General features: G+C 40.8%; 1 protein-coding gene across 14 annotated transcripts in view; it reads left to right on the plus strand.

Moving 5' to 3' along the window:
• Nucleotides 1-22,093, plus strand: part of adgrb1a (adhesion G protein-coupled receptor B1a) — a 161,807-nt gene that overhangs the window by 37,437 nt on the left and 102,277 nt on the right. For all 14 annotated transcript variants that reach the window (XM_051407240.1, XM_051407241.1, XM_051407235.1 and 11 more), the window contains exon 2: nucleotides 10,648-11,554. In XM_051407240.1, the coding sequence (XP_051263200.1) occupies nucleotides 10,819-11,554 (736 nt within the window). In that variant the 5' untranslated portion in view covers nucleotides 10,648-10,818. The remainder of the gene's footprint in view (nucleotides 1-10,647; nucleotides 11,555-22,093) is intronic.

Raw genomic sequence — 22,093 nt, forward strand, 5'->3', positions numbered from 1 at the left:
GAATATGAATGTGTGTACATTTATAATGCATATGTAATCACCTTAGTGAGTAGATGTGTTCACATTGCATAATACCTCCACAATATTTCAGTCACTTGCTTTTTAAGTTCTCCTCCGTAATGAATGCAAATGAGAAATAAATGGTTAACAAATAAACATGTGTTCCTATAGTGTATTCTCTTAGTGGCTCCCTTTCCTTTCCTTAAGGGACTGACTACCCCTGACTATGACAGATGTTATGGATATTTCATATTATATTCAATGCATAACAATAACAAGACAGAACAAATGATATACTGTTGCGTATAGTTTTTGAACATTTTATACAATTTCCTGACTCAAATTACACAATAAATTCCACAGTGCACGGCATGGTTGGAAATTATGATTTGTATAAAAGGTTTCCTAAAAATATCAGGAAAACTCTCCGATGCAATATTACCCTCACTATTTAGGTTTACTATACAGGTTAAGGGGACATATTGCAAATAAGATTTTGATATGTTATAATTCATTTATAATAATAAACATATTAATAATATTTGTATAGTTTAGTAAGTATTGTTTTAGCATTTTCCCTAATTTTATCTCAAATCATAGAGGCCTCCCTAGTGGCCCCCACTTTCAAAAACACTGTTACAGAGGAATTAATGTTGGTCATGAGTTCACTGTGGAGACTTTGATTTACTGGAACACATCAGACTTTTTTTAATTCCTTTTATAGCAGTTTGAAAGACTAGGTTCCGCTCATCTAAAATTGTAATTACATAAACTTTATGACCCTTGATACCAGTCTATATTTGTAAAATCAGTGTTAAACATTTTTTATAGTCCAAAAAATATGAATTTTATAATCAGGATGTCACTATGTTAAATTTAAAGTGGCAGGATTCATTGACTTTTTATAGAAGATTTCTCCAAATTTGTGCAGTTGTATAAAATTAGAACATGTTACTGTGCATTTTAGCCTTTAACCACATACTAAATTGTACTAATACATTCCTGTATGACTTGCACAGTTCCTATTAAAAGGGCCAAGATCTGTTTTTAGTTTTTAACAGTGCAGTGAGTCAAGAAGTGAATCAGCCAATGGGATGAATGATTACCAAAATCTTTTGTTCTTATTCATCAAGGTTGCCAAACTGAATAGTTGAACAAAATGGTAGTGACACAGCATACTGCCTCGGTACTGTCCTCAACATTCACCTCACTGCTGCAGCCAAATGTCTGCAGATGTCCATTAGCTTAGTCTCCGTCTCTTCAGCAAGAATGTGACAAGAAATAGGAGGTGACCTTCAAAAATCAGTGGCTATGTTCTACAATTCATTTAATACAAGAAAGGACATGTTACATTAGGAAACAAAGTCACTAACCAGGACTGAGACCCTGCACTCAGCCTTTTTTCTCTGTTCTAGAAAAACTAATGTATTTTAAAATTTGAATCCTACTAAATAATCCCCATTTTTACTAAATGTAATTGTAATATGATTACAAGTTTTTCTTTTTTTGTATCCTGATTACGTAATTACTTTATGACATGTATTCCCTTTAGTGTGCAAACTGCAAAACTGAACTTAAAATAAAAAAGACATGCCAACAACGAAAACATTGTTTCCATTTCAAACCAAAGATATTTTAAAATAGTCTTTTAAACACTATAAACTGAAGTTTTGAAGTATTCAAAGAGATTATTTCTGAAATGTTCTGTTGCACAAGTTGCAAGCAATTAGAAATAATAAAACAATATAATGATTGAGAACAAATAAATAGCAATAAAAACAGTACAAATAAAAACACGTCAAATATTTCCAAAAGCTTGCACAAAAAGCGAAGTTTTAAGATGATTTAAAAGTGATATAGTGTGTTCACTAGGCAGTGAGTTCCATAGTGTGTGGGCTCTAATGGCAACAGCCTGATCACCTTTTGTCACACACTGTGACCTGGGCGTGACCAGCAGGCCTGCATCAGTGGGAATGTTTGTGGGAGCAAGTCCGTTTAAAGCCTAAAAGTGAGTAATTTCTTATTTTTCTATTCATTTTGAAATTTCACAGGGAGCCAATGGGGTATACAACAAAAAAGATTGACGTTTTTTTTCTCCCTCATCTTACCTCAAATTTGCTGGCGGCCCTCAGTGTGAAAAACACTGTTCCAGAGGATTTAACGCTGGTCATGAGTTCACTGTGGAGACTTTGATTTACTGAAACACATCTGACTTTAAACAAAAGGTAATCTGTCCCTAGCATATCAGACTAACGTTATGGAATGGATTCTTTTTTCATCTTCCATCGTTCTGTCAGTGTATGCGTGGACTGAATATCCTCCACAATCAATGCCCAACACCACAAACTGCTGTCTCAAATTATTTAGCCTGTGAATGAATTTGATGACACGGAGGAGCAATTTTACACAATTTGTACTTCAGAGAGGAGGGAATCCGTCTCCGTCTCGCAGCCCCGTGGCTTTCTGCCTTGTAGTTTAATACGGCAGAGTGTGGCAGCAGGTCCCTGTTACTCTGCTAATCAGCCTGTAATCCCTGTGCTGCTGATGTGAGAAGTGATGCTCCATGCGACTCTATCATTTTCTCATCAGTGCTCTCTTTGTCTCTGTCTCTACCTCGCTCTTCCTCTACATCTCAGTCTGAGGGACTGTTGCTTCTCTGTGATTGGACCATTGTTCTGACTCGCTCACAGAGCCAGCCTGTTGGGCTTGTTTACATGGATTCATGCTTCTAGGCTGCTGGCTAATGCAACACCTTTGTTCTTTTAATTGCTTGCTGTTCCAGCCACAGGCTGAAAGGAATGAATAATTGCACAGCTACAGAATACTAAAATTTCCACCCAGTGAAGAACTTCTCCAGTCTGAATATGAATGTGACCAAGCAGCTCGATATATGGACTGCAGCTCGATATATAACAACTGCTGTCATGTGAATATCTTGTGACTCCAGTTTTGGCATTGTTCACGTTTTAACAAAAAAAACGGTATAATCTTGATATCAATTAATTAGATCAGAATAATTTGGAAAACAAACAGGGCCATCACTCATCATAAGTATGATTACTTATTATTTACTATTTATTATTGTTATCTGCACAATGATACACCACATAGCTGTGTTAGTGTGTTGATTGTAGTGTAAAATAGAAAAGCACATACCACACAGTTTGAGATTAAATGATGTAAATTATTATTTATCCCACACAATGTGCATCTCACCATGTAACTGTATTCTATTATATTATGTGTAGATCCCCATACACACACACACACTACAGAGTGAGAACTGTGACAATAAATTGAGTTTTGTCCTGAATATTGTCAATTAGAGTTTGAATCATGCCAAACATAGAAATAGTACTCATGTTCCACGTTTGGTGGTGTGGTACCCACGCTGCTTGATACATTTTTTCCACATAGGATACACCAGTGTTTCCTCGCTCTCAGCTCCTCAATAAAGTCTCCTCTGTCGTCGTCTCCTGGGGACCCCCACTAGGGGTCACCAAAGTTCCATGGGGGGGTTGCTAGGCCTTGTTGATTTTTAGGGTTTAAGAAAACAATAATATAATTTATTATACACAGTAGGCCTATATCTCAGCAAGTCAGTATGATTGTTAAAAAATGATTTAAAAAAATACATAATACAGACCGAGAATTGGATAAAAAGTTCCCTAAACAGGAAACAGTCTCCTCAAAATCTCTTTTACGCAAACCTCCTACAGTTACTGAGTTCACTGTTTGGGTTCATTGTACAGTTTTGATTATAATAATATGAAATAGCCATAAAATATGTCTCTTAGTCAGGGGTTGTCAGTGTGCAAAATGATAGAAAAGGGTCGCTAAAGGGAAAGAAATTGGAATATCCGTCATGATGGCGGAGTGGGGACTATCTCTGGGTCACATGGAGAGAGGACGCAAGGAAGCATAAGTTAAAGTAACAAAAAGCAGCCAGAGAGAAGCATTCTCATTCGTTTGCAGTGCTGTTTGTGTCCGCCAAATGAATGGAAGTCCAATAATCGCTCTCCTTTTAGCTCTGTTTTGGTCTCCAGCAACTCCTGAAAAAGGGTCTCTTGACTACAAATTCATAAGAAAAAGCTATGTCACAAACTGCGATGTGGGGTCAGGGAGGGTCTTTTTCAAGATGCCATCAGGTTGCATTATGGGAAGTGTATGGCCCAATGTTTTTGGAGTGCAACCCATATTCAGTTCAGTTCTATTGGTGACATGTAGGTTGACACAGGGTCAACAGTACAATGCGATGTGTTGGATGAGGAGAGACAGGTCAGCTCAGCAGTAAGCTGTCACAGTTGTGCAAGCTGAGTAACAGGGAACATGAGGGATTGGACCCAAATGCAAGATGGATTAGGAGGCAGAGCTGGTGCAGTCCAGATGTTTTAATAATAACTGAAGTCAAACCGCAAGGCTTATGGGATGGTAAGGCAGGCAAAGGGTCAAAACCAGAGTAACAGTCCAACAAAGGCAAACAAATCCGACAGGGAGCAGGCAAAATCCAAAAGACACGCAGGGAAGAGGAGGTAACAATCCACAAAACACAAGGACAATAAACACTAGGAAAGGGCTGGAACACTTGACATGAAGACAAAGACGAACTGGCAATGCAACAAAGAAACACAAAGACTAAATACACTGGTGAGGGGAGACTAACTAGACACATGTGAAACTAACCAGGGCGGGGCAGACCATCAAAAGTGGAGGGCACAAGAGGAGTAAGTATTACAAATTAAACAAGAACTAACTCTGAAACCCTGAACCATGACAAGAGCACTGGTTGAAATAACAGCACTTGTCATATCGAGATAAAATGCAATGTGTCTAAAGGAGTGTAGTGTAGCAAGTGTCACAGTTTTGAGTTTTAGTTTAGTTATTTCCTGCAAGTTTTGATTGTCTTCCCTGCTTTTTCCCATGTGTTCCTGCTCCCCTCCTTGTGAACAGGGTTTTGGATTTTTATTTGTTTTGTTGGACTGCTCTTGTTGGGATTTCTCTGTGTCGGACTCTGCTTGTTGTTGCCTGGGCGGCCTTCGGTTATTTTGTGTTACCACCTCCAATAAGTTATTAAAGTTACCTTTTGTGCACTCAGTGTTCCTGTGTGTCTTGTCTGCATTCTGGGTCTGCCTCTGAACTGAAATAGGACACTAAGGTGTAAAGGACTATGCTAATAACATATTCGTAAATATACTATATTATATGTAAAAGTGAAAGTGTATAAGGGAGTATCAGCCTCTGCTGCACCAATGTTGATCTTTCTGGTGTCCCACAGTTGTATTAAAGTTCAGTACTGAATCACTGACAACGCCCTTGTTCCGAATAAGACAATATTCCTGCTAAGCTGTTTACATATAAAATGAGGCTAATGAAAATTAATATTCCACTAATATTCCTGTTGACATTAACCATTGTTAATGACTTACTGTCTTATGGAGGAATTTACCTCATTTCAAACTGCAGTCGTGTTGTTCCTGTGGTTAAAGCTAAAATTATTTGATTTTTATTTGTTTATCAGTGCAAGCACAGCCTACTTCTTCCTTCGATCACCAAAAAATGTCTGTAGTCCATGTGTCTCTACTCGTCTGTGTCTTTATCAGCCTTTGTGTATACCATGCTCGGTGCATCCCTCACTGAATCCTGCGCCTCATCGCAAAAAGCCTGGAATCACTAGTGCTCGGTGTAATTCTGTGAATTGGAGAAATCCTGCAGGCCTGATAGCCTTTTAAAAACCATAATACAACATGTAACAGCAGAGATTCAGAGAGCTGCATTGATTAATTGACAGGGAACATCAAGTTTAATCTTGGGGTCAGATTTTCTTTCAGCGGGCCGCCACTGTGCAGCTCTGGCTTAAATCTCTTCTTTCACTGCCATATCCCATTCTCCTCATAGATGAAAGTGTGTTAGGAAGAGGAGGGGGAGAAGGTGGGGATGTAGTGTGTGTGTGTGTGTGTGTGTGTGTGTGTGTGTCTGTGGGTGGTGGGGGGGGATCTGGAGATAAATGAGGCAGAGCTGTCAATAAAGAGCAGCTCTTTATCCTCTGTTAAAGCTCTATTCATTTCATTACTGTCAGGATTGTCTGGTGGAAGAGGCCTAGGTAGTTTTCCCTGGACGCGTTTTGGTACGAGGTGAAGGTAGAGAGCTGCCAGGATGAGGCTGGGCGAAATAGGACGAGGCAGAATGACACGTGAGATGAGACAGGTTGAATCACTGGAACAGAAGCAGAGCCTTTTGGTGGTATTAGATACAAGGACTTTGCTTGTAGCTTAGTGTTTTGAGAATTGACATCCCCTGAATTGAACAGGGGTTATTTCACCCTTACAAAGGGGGTGTTTGGTGGTTTTAGGCAGCATTTTTACTTTACCCAGACAAGACTGCAGAGCTGGTGAGACTCTCGAGGGACGTTGGCAGTCTTGTATTTTACTTATGTATTTCAGGTCGTGGGCATTGTTGCATAACAGTTCTTTTCTAAACCCAAATTATAATTTCCCTGTGGCCCAGAGGATCTGTAAAAGTTTAGGTAACGGAAAATCAGTCTTCTGCCCCTGTCCATGAAAGTCGTGAATGTAACGATTTAAATTGGTGAGATGAAAAACGAATCATGATACTGTTTTTAAACAGCAGAGTGCGCTCTCTCCCTCCAACTTTGCTTCTTCGACGTTCTAATTTTAATTTAATTTTAATTTGTCTTCAATCTCCTTGAGAAAATCATATTGCGAACCCAGTATTCGCAATATTCTAATCATTCTGATCAAGTCACTGCCAATCATTCTCACAACAATCATTACAAAATGTTTGAATTTTAGGACTGTAACCTGTTTCATAAAATCAGTTCGCAAGCACTGCTCACACGCAGATCACAAAAAGTGACAGCATCATGTTTCACAACTGACTGTCACTTGCTAATTGCATCCAAATTTGCCAAACATGCCAAAAAGAGAGAGAGAGGAAATGATATCTTGTGGCAAGTTGCAGCTTACATGTTGGGAATTTAATGAAATGGTCAACAGCATGTAGTGTGTTTCTTCTTTGCTTAGTGACTCAACCAATCAAATCAAAGTCTAAATGTGGCCTAGTGTGTTGTCCCTAGTTGTTTAATGTGCTTCTCTTTGACTGTCAGGACTAAAACCTCCCTGCACTGGTGGAAATGGTCATTTTGTGTGCAGTGCCAAGTCTTCAGGTTCTAAAGATCTGTTTGTTTCCAGCTTTGAAAGAATAAGACTGCTATACAATTGGACATACCATTAGATTCAATATGATATTATATAATTCATTGTTAATTTGGTCTTAATAACTCAATATTCTTCTTAATTAGGTAAACATCCAACAGAATGAAAACCAAAAAGCATATAAAAGCTTCAGTTTTTCCCAAATAAAAACAATCTACCATTCTGATATGTGAGGTTTTGAGCAGTTTCAAGTGGCTTCCTGAATTAACTTATCAATAAAAGAAAATTCAAAAATGCTCTTGTTGACAAGGCCAGCTGCACAGTTTGATTAAAGTTTGCTTAATTAAGTTTGTTTGGAGAGGAAGCTTATTGTGCAGAGACGATACAGTGCACTTTTCCCTAAAGGCCTGCTTTAGAAGAATTCTCTTTAGATTGTGTTTTATTGGCTCAGACAACTTATCTTTACTGGTTTCTGACAACTTATCTCAACTTATCCATCCCACCCCCCGCAGAAACACACTCATACACACATACACCATTATTCCAGACTGTCTTTTTTTCAGGCCTACAGATCATTATGATTGATCAGTGGGAGGCTTCAGTATACAAGTGTACTTGGCTATACTGCACACTGTGGCCGTCAGGTTCTCTCCATCTGAAATCTATATCAAGGAGCTAAAGAGGGATTCAGTGGTGTCTCTTGTCAAAGTGACTGCCACGTTTGCCTTGTTGTCATTTGAATTTGTGGCCAGGTGAAACTAATTTTAGGGGTTGTTTCAACCTGGGGTACTAGTAGGGCTGGACGATATGGCTTAAAAATAAAATCTCAGATTTTTTTACACCAAACCCGATTTACGATTTTAATAGATTTTTTTTTTCCTTCTTAAAAACACACTACAAATGAGGGCTACGGTACTGTATATCTCGCAGAGAGCAACATTTCTCCCACTCGGCTGCATGCCTCTGCTTGAGGTGCTGGAATAAATTGGTCGTACTGCCACCTTTGGTTTCAACAGCTTTCAAACAAACTTTGCAGTGGGTTGTGGTTTGTTTGCTGTCGGACGCCACAAAACCAAACCAGTTCCAAACAACTGACGACACTGTGCCTTTTTTGGGGACGAGCTCATCCTGGCTTGCTGCCATGTTGTGTGTATCTGTGGAGAGGCAGGGGGGAGGGGTCAGCGCACTCTGACCTACAGGAGCCCAAAGGGAGCGCCGGTGTTGTGGAAGTTCAAGAGAAAACTGATTTTAACTAAAAATAAATCCTGTTTAACTACAAAAATCTAATTAATCGATGAAGTCGATTTATCGCCCAGCCCTAGGTACTAGCTAAAAGACTGTGTCTGTATTTTGGTATCCATGGAACAAGAAGCCCAAGCTCTGGACTCTGAATTGGCCATCTTTGAACACATTACATCTCATTTAGATTCTCACTTTTTTTGGCTGTAGGCTGGGGCGTGCATCCAGTAGGCAGTTTTTGTAGCTTGCCTGCTGTTTGAAATAATTTAGCTTTGCTTGTTTCTCGACTTACTATTGCATGCATTACGAATATTTACTGGCCACATTGTGTAATGTATTGTGTAGTTGGGTTAAGTTAACATAACTTAATTTTTGAGTCATTTATTCCCCTTCCTTTGCCTCATTTTCTTTAAGTCTGCTTTATTTAATTACAAAAATCTAACCCCCACAGTGCTATAACACTGTATAGCTAAGAACTTTTCCATATTTTGATAATCAATTAATTGTAAATTGTTTTTATCAGCTGTTTTGATAGGTAATGAAATAGTTTGCTTTAGTGAAAGAAAACAAAGTAAATTCAACATACTTGGTATCATTTGTGAAAAAGAAGATGGATTTAAGTCGGTGTACTTTATTGCTGCTAATACTTGAGTTACTTGTATTCTAATAAACTCAAGGCAATCTGTTTCCCCAAACAGCTTGAGTTGAACTAACTCATCAGGTTTTACAGTATGATATATGTCCAATATTTCACTCTATTTTGGTCTCCACTTCTTCTCGCTGATAAGGCTTTCAATATCTCATCGAAAGCAGTGGTCTCTTTTCCCAAATGTAAAATTGATATACCTCCATTGTGCAGAACTTATCGGAATCATTTCTAATTAATTATGTAAGGTAAGATGAGGACAGGAATGCTGTGGCTCTAAAAGTTGAATAGGTGGCCTGCTTTTACTGAATGGATATAACTATAGCAGAAAACCTAGACTGTCAAAGAACCTATTTAATGTTGATCGGTTATGTCATGGCAAATACTTGATTTGCTTAATGGGGTGTGTATTAGTACTAATACTAATCAGATGTACTGGATTAATGCATCAGTGACCTTCACAAACTCCTGAGAGCAATATCTGGCTCTATAGCTGCTAAAAGCTCCACTACTTTCACCAGCTGATTGCTGATTTTGTCTGTCTGCTGGGAAGGTGGGAAGCATGGAGTGGTTTTATCAGAGCTTTCTCGCTGAAAACAGCAGCCTGTCGCACCTAAAAATTAGATGATGAGAGCGTTGAGACTAAAGCAAAAAAAATAAAGGATGGACTGCAAAACTCGGGGACTGCAGAGACGGTGTTCATTCTCTGTTAATCACTGAGTGACCTCTTTCATTTTAAGTCATTGTTAAAATACTGATTAAGGCAGCTTTAAATAGATCAAAAATATGATATTTTTCATTCAAATGGGCACTAAACATTTTACTGACAGACATACTTGTAAATATTCCTTAGTGCTGCAAACGGAGCACCTTTTGTTGTCAATTTCCTGAAAATAAAGCCCTAATTTTGAATCAATCAGCACACCCAGCTGAAACTATGTAATTGTCTCTACGAGAGGAAACCAGGGGTGTGTATTTGAATGATATTGTTTACCACCCTAAAACTATTTTCCACGTCATAGCGTTTCAATAAAGAAACATTGATTGTAACAATTTAAAACAGCAAAGCCACTCAAGGGGAAGCAGCCCTGCATATAATATACTGCTATCATCTTTTGAATGTGTGTTTAAAGGAACAACTAACAGCTATAATAAGCAAAAACAAAGAGGACTATTGATCATGGCATCGCTGTCTGTGGCTCTTCCCTGATGAAGTAGAGTAATGAATGACTGCAGGTGTTGCCTTTTTTGTAATTAATAGTCTTATAATTGGACAAATTAATGAGCTGGCAGATGAAATATGGGAGCAGACATGTGAGGAAAACAGTTGTCTCCCAGGAAGAGACCAATCTGAACTTGCGTAATGAAGAAAAACTTAACTAAATCACCAGCTCCCTCCCTCCGTCTGCTTGTGTTCAACTTGTTGTTGTTCTTCGGGGCCCGAGCCACTGCAGTCTCTCTCAGTTTACAGCGCAAACAGTAACAGCTGATAGAGATTCCTCATTGAGGCGAGAAATAGAATCAGTGTAATCCCATTCCGTGTGATCAGATAAGAAGTCTAATTCATATCTTGTCTCTTCCATTTCACAGGTTCTTGTGAATCTCTGGGTCGACGGATGCAGCCATGGGCCGAACGCTGGATCTTTGAGAGCAACCCCCCCTCCTCCTCCTTCTCTTCTTCCTTTGCCCTGCACAGCTGGAAGTTGAGTCCTCCGAAGCCAGAAACCAGCCATCAACCTATGATATATATATCTGCAAACCATGACAAGCATTGTTTCTTGGATTTGTGGCCAAGCAAGGTGGCCTCTCCCAGTGCTGCTCATGTATGTTGCCCCTCTGCTGCTAATGGAGGGTTGGTGCCAGGCAGCCCCCTCAGGCCCAGAGTCTGACTCCTGCTCCACCTTAGTCCAGAGCCGTTTCTTTGGCTTCTTCCTGTCATCATCAGTGTTCCCCACCATGCCTTGTTCTTGGACCCTGCAGAACCCCGACCCTCGGCGGTACACCATCTTCATTAAGGTCACCAAACCGACAGAGGACTGCGTACCGTCGCAGCTCCGGACCTTCCAGTATGACTCCTTCCTGGAGACCACGCGTACCTACCTGGGCATGGAGAGCTTTAACGAGGTGGTGAGACTGTGTGACACCTCTGCCCCAGTGGCCTTCCTGGAGGCTGGAAAGCAGTTCCTCCAAATGAGGAAGGGACCTCCTCGGGCGGGCATGCCCATCACGGATGGCAACGGGGATTTCAAAACAGAGTACCTGGTGGTGGGAAAGCGCAACCCGAGCATGGCGGCCTGTCAGATGCTGTGCCAGTGGCTGGAGGACTGTCTGGCGTCCAGCACGTCTAACAGGCCCTGTGGCATCATGCAGACTCCATGCTTGTGCTGGGAGCCACCACCACAGCTCAGTGAGGGGGATAGCTGTTATCACAATGGAGTTTACTTGGAAAACTGTTTACCCAGCGTGAAAGAGAGTGGAAAAGATGCTGAGATAAATGGTGAGTAGGAAAGCTTTAATGGTTGTTTAACGCAAAAAGGGAATAAAATGTCTAAGTGGACAGCTTTGTTCATGTTCGTCATTGTTCATACAATGAACTGCACAGTTTCCAATCAGACTTAAGTGTCAAGATTAATGTTTTTCTGTAAAACAATAGGGAATGACAAGCCTTGCTTTCAAGAAACAGTGGGGAAAAACAGATTTATTCATGTTTTGTCCGACCTCAAACGGTCACCCTTGGAGTTTAGCATGCTCTCAGCGGAATGACAGAAAAATGGCAACTTCAGTAGCCATCAAGCCATGAAAATGTGTATTATTTGTGAAAAGTGAGAATAATTGGATGACATTGGCTCAAAAGCAAGTGGAGCGCTTTGGCTGAAGTAGAAGAGAGAAAGAGGAACAGAAAGAGGCGAATGGAAGGTTTAGAATTTCAACTGATGGAAGCGAGCTCTGTGACCTTGCGAGGTCGGCACCATATTCTGTCCCTCTGCGGTCCAGGGAGGGACACTCGATCGGCCTCCGGGAAGCCTGTGGAAACAGAGGAGAATGAAGTGCTGATATTGGATAGCTGTGGTGGTGGTGGGGGGGGGGGTGTAGAGGTAGAGGCTGGGGGGATTGATGTAAAATGTAAAGAGAGACAAAAGAGGAAGATAGAAGGAGAGAGGCAGAAATGTGATTGGATAAGGGCCTGTGGCTTGAAGTCTAATTGTCTGCTGCTTGATCCCGACTCCCGTTCCCTCCCTCGACAGACAGGATGTGGCTTGACATCTCTATCCTGGCTTCGTCAGGACTATGGCCAGAGGGATGTAACATTTCTCGGCTCCCCTTTCTTTCCCTAACCTTTCCACCATCTATCTCTTCCTCCTTCCTCTGCTCCTCTCAGTCGCTTCCCCTAATCAGCCTGTGGTCCTATTCTCTCGGCCCTCCTCATCCCCCTCTATCGAACCACCATTGCTGCCTCCCCATCTTTCCCTCCCCAGGCTGATAGTGGGCTGATACTGAGCCAGTCGTGGGAAGCCAACCAAGCAGAGAAGAAGTTGCGGAGGGTATCTCCTGCCTTATCCTCCTCCAGTCTCCAGAGCGGCTAATATCCCCTCGCCGCCCCAACCTCCTCTCCGCTAGTTGTCACACTTATGTAATCCCGCTTATGGTGCTCAACAGCGGGGTGTGGGCCGTTTGTGCCTTAAGGTGTGAAAAATAAAAAAGAAATGTGTAGCGATAGGAAGAGAAGGAAGCATTATAGCTTTTCTTCTCCCTCTGTGTGCTTCAACCCACACAGGCGAAGCGTCTCCTAGATGATAATCCCAGGTTCAGAGTAAACGAGCGGTTATGGAACCCTGTGATGAGCTCAAATGGAAAAGGCAAGCAGTCTGTGAATATTTGGCTGGATGGGTGACTGGAGGGATTGAATTGGTGGATGAAGATAAAAAGAGGGACCAGGAGATGTAATGGATTCTGTGTGGAAATAGGTCGGGGAGCCGGGCAGTTATGGCCCGCTGTGCAGTGAAGAGGGGAATAGAGGGGGTGATAATTGTGAGTGATGAATGAAGGAAAGACAACAGATACAGAGGCGAGAGAGATGGAGTGGGAGACGAGAATAAAGGAGAGCGAAGAGGCTGACGAGAGGGGGAGTCGTCTGACGTTGACTGGGCTTGATGAGGATGGATAGTTGTTGCTTGGGTCAGGCAATGCGCATCTGGACCTGTTTGGTCTCAGCACCTTCAGTAACAGAGGAGTTCATAGATTACAGTCTGTCTCCCAGCCACCTTTACTCCCTCTCTTCAGAGGTCCCACCCAGTAGCAGATGGAGGGGTGAGACCTGCTGTCAGCACTCGAGTTCTGCTCATGTCCAGCTCATGGGGACGAGAAAAGGAATTTGGCTCCTTATGTGGGAGCTTTGTCTTGGGTCCTGTGTATCCAAACATAAAACTCAACAAAAAGGTGGACACGTTGCATTTTTCTACGCCCAGTAACCCTTGTTTAGAGTTAAGTTAATATTCCAGAACTCCAATCATTTAGAACTGGATATATGTTTTGAATAGCCATGTGATACATACATACCTACATTTGAACAGCATAAAATACAAACACTACATGCAAAACTGTGACAATGACCTAAACACATAACTGCATGAAAGAGAGGCATGATGGAAACTGAGGACAGCATGACAGAGCGACTTACTGTGCGTTCTCAGCTCCTGTGTTTTACAGTAAAATTGGCTAAAGTCCTGTTTAAACAGACGAGAGTCGATCGCCCAGCCACAATGCTGAACTTTGCTTTTAAATTGTCTAGGTCACACAATATTAGGATATTTAATATGCTATTATTGAATATATGTATTTATTTATTTGGCATATTTCCCATTGGACATTTTGGCTGTTGATGTTTTCATCTGCCAGACAACTACAAGTAAACCCTGCCCTAGTTATACATATTGGATGGTCCTCACAGTTTGCCTCCAGTGCCGATGTTTGATGCCACTGCAGGAAGTAGTGTGTCCTTTATGTACCTTTATGTATGTGGGAGGTTAAGGTGTAGAAATCAGGGAGATTGAAGAGTGTCTAGCACATCTAACTTTCTTCTAGGAAAGTTTGCATCTTGTAACAGACCTTAAACTTACATTTTTTGTTGATTCTGGCGGTCCCTATGGTTTTATTAATTATAAGTGTAGTATGTTTAATGTAGGAATATACCAATTTGTCAGCCTGGACAATTATCTGATATTCAGCATTTTTCAAATAATTTTTTTGTCCGATTGCCGATAAAATGGTGGCTTTGGATCGGATGTACCTGCATCTCTCTGTCTATAATCACCACTGGGTAGTCTCAGTCAATGTCCCACCCATAGCAAATGTATATTGGTTCCAAATATCAGTTATTGCTTTTCGTGTTTACCCATAATCGGCCCTGAAAAAAACATATTGGTCAATCCATAGTTTGCGTTTATTGGCGTCTCGTCGAACCTTATTCATACATTACCTGCAGTTTATTTGCTATATAAATAACCATTCCCTAACCTATACCATGCAATACTACATTTTCAGATACTACAGAGACCAAGAATTGGCATTTGACTGAAAAACATAATATGGGAGAAAAAAATCCAGGATTTTGTAGAATAGTTTAATATCAACATTCTTTTTGGCAATTTGACTGAATTAAGCTGCGATAGACACGGTGCAGAGTTGTTACCTTCATATTTTTTATGATGGTTAAAGAAACAATGGTAATTTTAGAGTATTTCTCTATGTTGACTCACAACAACCGGTACTGCCTAGAAATCTCTTTATTTTTTTGTACTCTCAGATCTTAGTAAATGGTTAATCAATAATCCATCAAGAAGTGTATTGTCGATGAAAATATGAACTGAATGCGCAAGATGGATTGAAAGTATTAGTGGATGTTCTTTAATAATAAATTCCACCCCCATTAAGGCAGGGGTAGCCCTGTGTGTATATGGGGTGAATGGTTAGATTAATATACCGCCTTTCAGACTGATGGGCTCAACGTTACACCTCTAATGACAATACAATATCAGAATGTGGCCCAGTGAGTGGTGGTCGACCTCTGGTATGACAGATATCCTACAGCTTGATTATCAGTTTCACTATGTCAATAGGGTCATCAATAGGAAGAGCTTAACCTGTATTGATTGTAATGTGACCTTTTGATCAAATTAAAGGATGGAAGGAGGCATCACATGGTTTGTAAGTGCTTTTATCAATATCACTCTGCTTTCAATTAACACTGTGTCCCTGAATAGCAGGACATTTGGGGGACATAAAAGCAGATATCCAAATGAATGTCCTCACATAATATTTGCGATGAGCTGCATCAGTTTTGAAAATGTCATTTAAAAAATCATAATCATACCTTAAGAGTAGTAGTTAGCTGTAGTTAGTTGCAGCTAACTCCATGTTTTATACTATACTATATACCTAGCTCAGTGTAGCACAGCTCCTGTGCTGTGTGAGAATTCTTTAACCTTTAAGTTGAGAGGACTGATTTTGTAGGGCTATTTTTGGACTGTTCTGACATTCAAATGGTCAAAGTTAAAGGTTTTGGGACAAAATATTGGCTGCTGGTAGCTTCAATCCAGAAATATTGCCGTGAAAATCCATTTTGGTAGACCTCCAATGTGCACTTGTGCATGTGTGTGGACGTGTGGTGTGATTTGTGTCACGAAATGTGGTGTGGCATGGAGCAGGAAAGGATCCATTTGTTAGCCCTCAGTGGACAGCAGGGGAGGCAGTGAGTGATTAAAGGATGGATCACAGAAATGTGAGGAGATGAGAAAGTGCATGACTCAATCTAAACAAGAGAGACACCATTGTGATAGCTTTGTGAAAGTGCCCGAAACGACCGACAAAGTGAAGGCGTAGGAGGGCAGATTTACCAACTTGCAACTTACCCACAATGCCATGGAATCTTCTGGGTTGTGACCTTGGTTGCCCATCATGCACTCTCGCGTTCAGCTTGGCATCATTTCAGAAGCTCCTCCAAAAGTGGTTGAGAACTGTAGCTCCCTTTTTGCATGAATTTGTGTACTGGTATTACTCCCCTCACTCTCCCACAATCTGGGTCAGTTTTTAATGGAACCTTCACACATTGTGTTCAATTGGTCTTGGTCACTGGTAGGTCCATCATGTGAACTAGACCAACGACAAAGCTTCGGCAGGATGTATGAAAGCCATATGTTGTTGTTCACGTTGAATGTGATGAATAATGAATAATAAAAAATGTGCACACAGCTACCCTCAATATGATTACACTATTGTTGAAAGAGACACTTAGATCAAGGAGTTAACCATTTATAGCAAATGGTTATACAGTTGGCTTGGTGGAAAAGGCTCTCAAAGAATCCAAGGTGCAACCAGAAGTCTCCTTGAGAACTAATCCACCCTTAATTAACACACAGGAACATTATATCTTAGTTAAATTAACAATAGAAAAAGCTTACTACATAAGGAGGATGATGGGTTGGTCAAGGGACCTGCAGCAACAAGCAGCATTACTATATACTAATGATAAGACGTTAGCAGTCAGCTGGTAGCCAAACACTTTAAGAGTGACAGACCGGTTAATCTGTCCGATATTCTAGCATTGTTTTCAGACTCTTCTGCAGGTATTGTCTATATGGCTGCTGGGCTTCCCCTTGTGAGTTTTGGGACTGAAAAAAGTTGGTTTTCAAGCCCTGTCCTAGAACTCCCATCCACCCCCTCATGCATCCCGCTGGAAACGTGCCAGAATTTCATATAGAATAAAATAGAATTATATTACATGTTCTTTTTTTTAAAAAGTAGAATTATATATTGGCCGCCCTGCTCTCTAAATATTGGCATCAACCATTGAATAACCGATATCAGTGGGACACTACTTACGACTGAGCGGATTATTGTGAAGCAGGAATGAAGCAGCTGATGCTAATCAGCTAATACAAACCAGAGTAAAGTGCATTGCCCAAACCTAAAGAAATGCTCCGTACCATGAAACATGCCCCAAATATGTACACTGGTCCATCATAGTTTCTCCTAAACACTGGTCCTTTAAGTGAACTAGTCCTGTGATGGACAGTCTGGGCTGTACCCTGACTCCATGTACCCTGACTCCAATGTATGCTGGGATAGGAGAATGAGCATATATAGAAAATGGAGGGTTAGAGGCAAATGTCCCTGCTGTGTGTTTTGCCGATTGTTGTTTTCTGGAGAATGTTTAATACATATTATTTGTGCTTGAAGGAACAAAGATGATCTTGTCTAGGTTTGCCTTTGACAAGAACTGCCAGCTCACCATGCAGTATACATATTCCAGTTTCTATCATCATGTTGGACCCTGAGGAATATATCGTTTCGTAAAGCACTGAATACTCTTTTCCTCTTTTTGGTTGTTTCCAGTTTTTTCAAATCCTGATTCAGTACAGCAACAGTGACGCAGCTGTCAACAAGCAATGACTAGTTGGCATGTGTGTGTCTGTTGTAAAGGTCCCTGTCATGGGGAGCTGTGTGTCAGGACCAGGCGAGGAGCGCTGATAACAGCTAATATGTCTGTTTTTTGTTAGTGTTTTCACCACTGACACATTCCGTGAGCCTCTGCGATCCCTGTCCCTACATATAGACTGTGACTCATGCTGTTTTACAGTTTTTCATTTTCCGTTTTTTATTGATATAAATGGATTGGACAAAATATTAAAAGAACAGAACCACAAATAGCCTGAAAGAAAGTGGATATAGCCCAAAAATCATTATTGAGGATTTTCACATTAAAATTCCCTTGTCAGATGACTCATCAAAAACGCTTTTGGTGAGTCATATAGAACTCGGGGCATATCCATAATTGTATTCAATTAAATATCATTTAGGCCGAATAGTTAATAGAACCCCATCTGACCATTAGCTTGTGGGCCGTAGTATTTAGCAAAGCAGTATCTTAGTAAGAGGTGTGTGTTTGCATCACAGTTGGCAAAGATGTTATTCAGTGCTACTCAGTATCCCTCAGTTCACAGCCAAGGATTGCAATACCACACAGAAGAAAGTCACGTAGCCTCTGCACTCGCTCCGGAAGAACTCCTGTCTGCCCACACCAGTCCGCTAATCATCCCAGTTTGCCACAACTGTGGCGTTTGCGTCCCGCGGCTCACCGGTGTCGGTTTAACGAGTGACACCGTTAACTGGAGACTTTCAACTGGTGATTTATTTTGCCAGAAATTTGCAAGTTAAGTGAGTCATAGACCCAAGAGGCAGGAGGAGGGCGAGATTAGGTAGATTATTAGTACTAGCAGGTCCTGAGATGAAACATGACCCTACTAGACCCCTTACAAAGGCCACGTTCAGACTGCAGGCCAAAGAGATCCATATCCAAAGCTCACATGTGACTTAGATCACATTTTTACACCACAGTGAACAGTCCAGATCACATGGAATCTGATCTTTTTTTTTTTATCAATTCTGATTTGGGCTACATTCATATGTGGTCCTAATCAGATTCAGGTCTGATTCTTTGCAATGTGACCTCAATGTGAACAGTCATATCATCTCATATGGGCCACATTCAAAACATAATTAAACAGAACAAACAGAAACAAAAAAAGTGAATCTGAGAAATAAATCAGAATTGACCACTAACACTTGTGTTCACAGTGTGAACCTAGCCTAAGGAAATAGCAAACACAAAGAAAAGATGGGAGTAATACTGCATACCACTGTTACTGTTCAACCACCCTAAATCACTGCAAGGGAATATCCCCCACCAGCTGGAGTTTTGTTGATAGTTCTGAAGGCAGTAGAACGAGGATAGTTGGGTATGTGTAATAAAGTGACAGTAAGGGATTAGGACTTTTTCATTTTGAGCTTTAACTGTGCTGCCTCCTCTGGGCCAGTCAGTTCTGGACAGTGTTGAGATACGTCACAACTTTGATCACAGTCTAATCAGCGCTGTCTGACATAGTGATTGTGACAGAAGAAAAAGAAATCATAAAAGACCAGACTAATACATTGTCTAAAAAAGTGACAGCATGTAGAAAGAAGAAGGAAGAAATACTCATAAAGCCTCCTGACTTGTACTTTTCTCTCCGGTTGCTGGCAGCCGGCTGTGGTTGAGGAAGATGAATGTGCGTGCTGCGTCTCCCCCTGCGAGCCTCTGCCTGGCTGGACCACATTGTTGCTAAACTAAGGGATTTCCAACCCGCCTCCATAAGGAGCACTGAGGAATCCTAAAGCAAGTCTAATGCATTAGCTCCTCTTCACACTCGCATGCGTGGACTCATGCACCCACGTGCACACAGATACGCACTGTGCACAGCACAGGCGCACACACATGGTGAAATGTCACACCAGAAAATGGCACATACACTGGTGCAACCACGCAGCGGTCCCTCGTGACTGTGTGTGGGTGGCTGACTGAGGGAGAGAATAAAGCTGATTTTGTGTGTGTGTGTGTGTGTCAGTGTGTGTAGAGAGCGAGGTGTGGTGTTCACCACAGGGGGCAGTAAGACGCTCTGTGCTGGTGTAGAGGTCGCTCCACCTGCAGGGAGCTCTGCAGCCTGTTTGGGAAGTTTTCATATGGAGCGTGTTCTTTTGGGATGGAGGCAGGGAAAACAATTGGCAAACATTCAACGTCTTGAAGTGTCCTCATTAATGATCACAGTAATTGTTAGAGATTGGCGGCTGTGACTACAAGCATCACTGTTATTTCTTTCCAAGTCAGATCAATCTGATTGATGGTTCTCATTGATGGATTTAAATAAGTGTTAAATAAATGTTGGGAGAAGCTGGGAGAAGGATTCTGACATCCAGCACTGCACCGTGGGTAAACTTTTTTAAAGGATGGAGCAGTGTCGGGCATTTGGCATCATTACCGCTTTACTGCTGTGCTTTCTGTTAAAGGAACTGCTTATCAGAATATACTGCTCATGTAGTTGTTATACAGGAGAAGATGACAGTTGTGAGGATGAACAGGGCCAGCAGCCAGTCTGTAACCACAAACGTGGGATCAGACATCAGCAGAGGCTACAGATAGGACTAAAGACATTCCTCTTTTTTTCTATAATTCCTGTTTTATATTTCTAATTTGTGAACAGATTTACACACACCCTACCAAAAACATCACAGCTCAGAAATGAAAGAAAACTCCCTTTGACCTGGTCACATTTATTTATTCAACATTCATTTAACCTACAACTCTTGTTTCCAGCAGAATTTGAAAGTAGCATGATGGCTACAAGAGCGTCTGCAGTAAACGTTGCCAGGGGCATTTGGCAACATCTGTTTCTCAATAGGCTGATAAGACAACAGAAACTTTGCATAAAAATCAGCTCTTTAGTAACATTGATGCTAATACATACCACAGAATGAGGCATGTTATTTCCATTGAGGTGTGACCACTTTAGATCTTTCCAGACTTCACTGGAGTATTGAAATATTTTTTTTGCTGCATAACTGATGGATTTTGCATCCAAAATTCTTTCCCCTCAGATTCACTGAGAATCAGCTGAACTCACTTTGTTCAGTGTCTGCAGTATATGATGTTATGTTTGTATAAAATATATTTGTATGATGTTTAGGTTAAAAGCTCAAAGACATGTTTGTATTTAAAAAATGTGCATCAGATTTAAATATGAATGGATTCCATATTGAATCACAGTGTTTCCTCTAGGATTTTTTTTAGCAGTGGGGGCAGGCCTGTCCGAGCACCCCCCCCCGTCACGCCGGCAAACGTTTTACGTATGAAACAGAAGTGACACTTCGCTGCGACACAAACAAATATATATATATATATATATATTTCCCGTTTTAATGCTTCCAGATGTTTGATATCAGGACGTTGAGCTGAGAACTGACAAGTTGAACGTTGTCCAATTAAAACGGACCCACCGCAGTGACGTTTTTGGTGGAGCTGTTAGTTTAATAGTTGACTTGGAAGAAAGCGAACGTTTTGACAATAACCTACATCAACACAACAGTATGTGGAGTTAAACTGGACAGCCCCAATAACCTCTGAATAGTTCTACTTGTTGTTAAATTGCAATGTGAGCGGCAGCCAGCGGGGGTGCATTATGTCGGCAGGATCATTTAAAAGGCAACCGTGACTACATTGTGCGTCTGCCCCATTTCTGATACCGTGGAGGCAGAAATTTAACAGCGGTGGGCCGCCGCTCCAAAATCAACATAGAGGAAATAGGCCTAACTATTTGCTTCCAGACCTAGTTGTTTCTAGCAATTTGTTAGTGTAATGATCTTCATAACTGTCAGTCCCTGTGGACTTTGCAACTCTTTATACATTATATATAGACACACATATGTGTGGTGTGGTAAAAACAACATGGTACAAAACTTATACGACATTATTACATGTTATATATTAACATATTATATATATATATATTATTGATCTCTGGGGGGGGATTTGTTTGTTACAGTTGCTGTAGGTGCTCAGATTAATTCTATTAAAGAATAGAAATAATAATTATATTACAATATCTAACACAATATATGTAGAATAGAAATGTATATAAAGGTATATACATATAAGTAAAAACTAAACATGGAAATAGAAATATAATAAGAGCCTAAGTATGTGGACAGACACAAAAGCGTGACTTAAATTTTAAGGGGTGTGAAAACTTAAAAATATACACTGGAGACCTGTATCACAGGATTGTTTTCATTGCTGTGAATAAAACTAAATATCTGCTTAGATAGAATGTATGATTGTTAGAAATTAAAATAATACACAATACAGACAGAGAATTGTATAAAAAGTTCCTAAAACCGACAGAAAACTCACCTCTGATGTAATATTTACAGGAAATAATCTGCTCAATTCCTGACTAAGTGACTAAACCGGTGTATAGAGGCAGTACAAATCAAGCCAACCCAGCCTGGGGTTAAGGTTACAGTAATAGCACAGGAGCTGACACTCTCTCAGCCACTACAGAAGTGAACAACTTAGCGACCTTGCCTCACTCACAAAGTTTCCGGCGTTTGCCAGCTCCGCCCGCTCTCCGTCATAGGACTCACTTGAACTTAAAGTCGGTGCGAAGCG

Source organism: Dicentrarchus labrax, unplaced genomic scaffold, assembly GCF_905237075.1.
Source record: "Dicentrarchus labrax unplaced genomic scaffold, dlabrax2021, whole genome shotgun sequence".
NCBI classification, from domain to species: domain Eukaryota; kingdom Metazoa; phylum Chordata; class Actinopteri; family Moronidae; genus Dicentrarchus; species Dicentrarchus labrax.